A 6,062-nucleotide genomic window follows, 5' to 3' on the forward strand; every position below is an offset into this window, starting at 1 on the left:
AAAAATGATGCAAAAACTTACGATGTGTTTTATGATAATGTGATTGTGGATTTTTCGTGTTGGATCAACAGCTTCAGTGAAATTGTCAACAAAAAAAAACTTCGGGTGGCCACGCCCCCTTTTTAGACCAAAGTGGATGTCCGCGCCTCTGATTGGCTGCGCGGCTCCAACTGGCAACACCTGCTTAACTCCTTCATCCAAATTGACACCCGGGACTCTGGGAAATATAGGCAGCATCCCTCCCTTTGCTCGTGCATTCAGTCACGCTGCTGCTGGCCCTGCTGAAGACACTGAACCTCTCACCTCACACGCACGCTCTTTGGAGGATCCTGTGCCCGGGGGGGGAAAAAGAAAAGCAAAAGGCGCGCACCGTCGGAGACGCGATGTGGGCTAAAGTGGCCGTGGCGCTGCTGGTCTTGTCGGTTCTGGAGCAAGCGGTGTGTTCGGATACTGTGGACAACATCCACGACACCCCGCCGGAGAAACCCGCGAGCCAGAAGGGTCGCCTGTCCCTGCAGAACACAGGTAAGAACCACGTGTTTTCCTGTGGCTGCAGATAACATTGAAACCGATGTGATGTTTTCAACTTCAAATCCGGGCTTGTGTGAGAAGAAGAGGTTCGGTTACCGAGGAAGGCGATCTCTTGTAAATACTCTCCGACGGAAATCCAATATGTTAGTAAACTATTAATAGAACCGCACAAGGTAGTGTGTCATGAATCCCAACCGTTTATCTCGGATCAACTGTCCAAATGTACATTTATTCCCCTCCGCGCGCGCGCACACACACACACACACACCGTGTAGTGTGTGGGGTTGACTTTCCCAGCATGTGAATGTGTGTCACAACTTTCGCTGAAAATGAACACCCACTCGAGTCCCAGTGGCAGAGACCCCACTAACACCACTGTGTAATTCAATGCACGCTGTGGGCAAAAGCTCGTATGATCCAAGCACATTCCCGCGATGCCACCGCTGACAGCGTCTCAATTTTCCTGCGCACTTCACTTCAACTTAGTGCCTACACAAACCCCCCCCCCCTTTCCACCAGACTTTTACTACTAACCCCCCCCCCCCCAGCCAACAGTGGCTCTTTGTTGACCACATTGATCTCAATAAATCACATTTTTTATTTGCTCAAGACTTACTTGTGACTGGGAGCAAATATTCTCACGCCTATCATCTATCACTGCCAAGACAAATCACAGGAATGATTATATTTAACTTGGATCCCTGGCTAGAATGCCTCTTAAACATATTTACAGATATTTCCGTATATTTGTCCTATCTTGTGCCTGGATTCGAAAGAGTCACGAAAACAGATTTTTTTTTTAAAGAGGCAAGAGTTTAAAGTGGCGACGTTGCTCTTGAGCAATACTCTTGACCCTTATCTACAGCGCTAACTCCCAAACACCCACACTTGATAACACCTCTTCTGTGATTAAAAAAAAAGCAGTGTATTCTTATTAGTGTGGCGTGTAACAAGTGTGTACATGTTTGGTAAGTCTGTTGGAGATCATTAAAGTATTGGAAAGTTTGTTAAGATGCACAGAAATCCCCTTATGATGTGAAAACTGTATACTTGGCCTCTTTTTTTATGTTCTATGTACTGTTTTGAAGCCTGACTCTTAAGATAAAAACAATAAAGACTTTTTAATCTTAAATAAAAGAGCCATATTTGATCCCTCAACATGCCCTGGACAAAGCCATGCTTCATTGCATTATCAATCTGAGTTTGTGCCACAAGATATAAATATTCCAATAAAAGAATCGGGCAGTGAGAAACTAGCACAACAGATGATTTTTCTTCAGTCCATCAAAACCACCAAATGCTGACAATTTCTTAAGAACTATCAACAAAGTGTCCATGGTCAAATTCTCACCTTAAAAAACATTAATTCAAACTATCCTAAACAATCATCTGTACAACTGCAACACACCCTCTGTTTTTGTCAATCTACTACAAAATATTTGAGGCCTCTGCAGTATATCTGAGGTTGAGACTAGTAAATGTCAAAAATAAAGATAATAAAAGAGACTCTGAGAAGCGATGTCCTCCCAGATAACGGAGTGAACCGTCGTCTGCAATACTCCCCTTTCATTGCACCTTAATACAAGACAGACTTTTTTTGGGACTAAAAGGAAATTGCTGCATTTCCTCACCAAGAAGTATCTGCAATGCACCATCCCTTCTCAAGGCCAGGCTGTGCAGATGGTTTGTGGCGCAGAATGACACAGTAATATCTCTGTCACCAAGTGTTCCTCTGCAGGAAACCCTCAGCCTGGGATAAGACCCCCCCCCCCAACCCACCACCACCTCCTCCCACTCCCCCACTATGCATCCCTGTGTCGCTGAATTGAAGCCAAAATGGCCTCTTGGGCATAAACACGCTTCTGTTTAACTGGCACATCAGCTCTCAGGAATAAATGTTGAGTTTTTCACGCCTGTATCAATGTCCTGTCTCTGCTGAGAACAGATGATCGCCCCCCAACACCCCCCTCACCCTCTCTCTCCTCCTTTCCTGACCTGCTCTTTCTTTCCAGCTGAGATTCAGCACTGCCTAGTGACTGCAGGGGATGTCGGCTGTGGCGTGTTTGAGTGCTTTGAGAATAACTCCTGCGAGATTCGAGGGCTGCAGGAAATCTGCATGACTTTCCTGCACAACGCTGGGAAATTTGACTCTCAGGTACTCCCACCTTTTTCTAATAGAGAACCCTTTTTTAATCACGTGACAAAGTAGTCATTTATTATCTCTTGACACTGCTAATCCCTCCCTGTGGATCCATCCTGAGCCAGCTGGAACAAGAACGTCCAAACTCTTAAGGCGCTTCTGAAGTTTATGGTCCTTTAGTTGTCCTGACTTGACTTCCTTAGACCAGACTTGCATCATCATCCCTGTGTAACCAACCTCGTCTCGACTCACTAAAAAGTCTGTGTGTTTTCCGTAGGGGAAGTCCTTCATCAAAGACGCCCTTAAGTGTATGGCTCATGGGCTACGGCACAAATTCAGCTGCATCAGCAGGAAGTGCGTTTCCATCAAGGAGATGGTGTTCCAGCTCCAGAGGGAGTGCTACATGAGGCATAACCTGTGTTCTGCCGCGAAGGAGAATGTCGCTGTGATGGTGGACATGATCCATTTCCAAAATCTCTTCCCTAAAGGGTGAGTTGGTTACACTTCATTTTTTGAACGTTTTTTTTCTCGTCGATAAAGGATTTTCTAAACCCAGAGTGGGCAAATTTCTATCTGTTTTTAAGTCGCTATTTCTTTTAGCTCTTCCCCAGCGACAAGTAACTGTCTAGTACTGTTACAAACTTGAGGCATGGGGTCAAAATTCGGGCCATTCAAGTCATAATTGGGGCCTATCAAAGGGAAGGATAAGATGGGGAAGAAGAGATTATTGAAGGCGGCATCTAAAGAAACCTCCTATTACACATAAATTATAGTGGGTAGAACGGTATTTAATAGAATTAGGTTGCTGTTTGTATTTCTAGTTATTGGGTGGTAAACATAAAATTTAACATATCTTGCTTGAGTCATACCTTCTCTTCTACTTTTTATCCGGTACTTCCATTTCTATCTTCAAAATCAGTTGAAAAACTTCAGCTAGTGATTGCAGGGATCTAATAATAGTCATTGGGAATAGTTATATTGAATGAATATCTTATAAAGAATAGTTTTTTTTACACAATGTCTAAGCGCTCTAACTGTTTCTAGCGCTCATCCCTCTTTTCAGCGGCGGTGGTTCTGTCTGCCTTTTTTTGGAATTATACAAGAATAATTTCGTGGCCAACATGTAGGTTGGCAACTATGACAGGGACTTTCCCGGGATCTTTTAAAAGGGAGTTCAGAATACCTCACGATACCTCAAGGCTTAGATGATATGATAACAAATTTATCAGAGGTTGGATCTTCATCCACGAGCAGACGGTAACAAAATATGTTTGTGGCCGATCCTGACAAGTTTATGATTATTCGAAGACTTTAAATACAAAATTAAGGTCAGCCGAATTGAACTCCAGTTCGACGTTAGCATTTGCAAGTCGCCTAGCATGAAAAGCTAGTTTTGGCTTATCTGGTAAACTTGCTCAAGTTCCTGTCTTGCCTTTTTTAATTACTCATAATATCAGTGTTGGACTGATGTACACACAGTAAATTAATAAAACTGCAGCTTTTTTACAGCAGAATATTCATACTTTGCTTAAAATTAGCATGCTAGTGTTAGCTTGCTAATAATAGAGTACACAAAGCTGGAAAGACCGCTCAAGATAAAATTGATTAATAATAATCTTAGATTGTATTTGTATTCTAAATGAATAATTATGCTATTAAGCTTCAACAAAGGCCATCTTCGTGAAGCTAGCTTGGCTACAAAGTCTGACGGGAAAAACCTTGATATGGGTTCTGGTCTACTGTTGTTCTAACTGTGATGGAGATGATGTATTGTTTGGTAACGGCTTGCGTTCTTCCAGACCGTACGTCGAGCTGGTCAACATCCTGCTGAGCTGCGGCGAGGAAGTGAAGGAAGCGTTGACGCGAAGTGTCCGACTACAGTGCGAGCAGAATTGGGGAGCTCTGTGCGACAGCTTGAGCCTCTGCTCCTCCATGACGCCGTCGCTATCCGGCACGGTGCCGGAACATCGCCACCGTCCGGTGTCCCCCAACCCCAACCCCAACCCCAACCCGGAGCCGGAGCAACCACGACCTCCGCGGCACGGCGACAAAGAAAAACACGGAAAGACGGGCTTCAACTCTCACCCACGCAATCGCAATCAGGGTCTTCGTCGCCAGGTCCCGGAGGCCGGAGTCGTCGCCGAGCAGGAAAATGCAGAGACCACCGACATCCGGAGGTGAAAAAAAAAAAAAAATTCAGGCCGTCGCGACACTCAAGCCGTACGTCATTTTAAACCACACTCGCTGATTTATTCACACAGACAAAAACTCGGATAGACTGAGCAGAACAGAAGCCCTGAAGCTTTCCTGTCCTTTTTCGCCCTCTCCAGTCATTCCAGTAATCCCACATGGTAAACTTGCAGGGTAATTGTGGTGTAGCTGATACTGTAGGCCACAATTTTGTTTTATTTTCTTTGAAAAGTGATTGTTATAACCATGATTATTTCAAATGTTAGGACTGTTTCGGCTCTAATATAGCGTCTCTCAAATCATACTGTAAGATCTGATTTATATTTGTATTATTTATTCTTATTCTGTATGCAGTGTCTAAATATCAAATTGTACATAGAAAACATACTTGTCTATATTTATATAAACATGTATAAGTATAGTTAATTTACAATACTGTTATCTGTTCTGTCGGCTGTGTTGCCCCAATCACACGATAGTCTGTAGATATGTAAAAACATGGTTTGTCGTTCATTGCAGGAATGTGTATTTTAATTCTAGATACTTGATGGTTTGAACACAAATTGTACAGGTTTCAAGTCCACTTCTGGCACATATAAATTCAAGTGCATAAAGGCCTTGATGCCGACAATTTTGTGCATTCTTAATATGAAAGTCCACTTTTTCAGAGGACGGTGACACAATACTATGAAGATGGACGGCGGTTTAAGATCATCATGAGCCTCACTAAGCTAGAAATTTAGAGGCTAACCTGGTCTCATCCAGCACTGTTGTCACGTGATCAATGGCGGACCGAGTTCTGGTTTATCTGTTACTATGAAAACGTGTTCGCGGGAAGGGATGTGTGTATTATGTATAGCTACAAACATCACGGTGCCTAAACCCCCCCAACGTCCCCAGCGAGCGACTCTCTGGGCTTTCAGTGAATGGATGAGTTCGAGATTTTTAAAGCTATTTTACCACGTTGAGCCACAGAAGTCTTAGCCATTGCACTTTGTATGATTGTCGAACCTTCATGATGCTGACCAGATGTAAAGCACAATCATCTTTGAAATGCATCTCAGCAGTCTTCATTTTAGTCTGGCCCTTTCTATCCTAGCCAACAACACAGCACCACTCGCTCCCTTGGACCAGATTTCATTTTTTTTTTTTCCTTTTAAGAGTGGTCATGCTGTATCTCAGAATTCTATTTGCCCCTCTA

General features: G+C 43.5%; 1 protein-coding gene across 1 annotated transcript; it reads left to right on the top strand.

Annotated features, from left to right (window-relative positions):
• The first annotated feature begins 245 nt into the window (after positions 1-245).
• Positions 246-6,062, top strand: stc2a (stanniocalcin 2a). Its single transcript, XM_087799428.1, has 4 exons — positions 246-525; positions 2,544-2,686; positions 2,949-3,160; positions 4,471-6,062. The coding sequence occupies exons 1-4, from the start codon at positions 384-386 to the stop codon at positions 4,850-4,852; spliced, it is 879 nt and encodes a 292-aa protein (XP_087655554.1). The 5' UTR covers positions 246-383; the 3' UTR covers positions 4,853-6,062.

Source organism: Callionymus lyra, chromosome 9, assembly GCF_982586985.1.
Source record: "Callionymus lyra chromosome 9, fCalLyr1.hap1.1, whole genome shotgun sequence".
Taxonomy (NCBI): domain Eukaryota; kingdom Metazoa; phylum Chordata; class Actinopteri; order Syngnathiformes; family Callionymidae; genus Callionymus; species Callionymus lyra.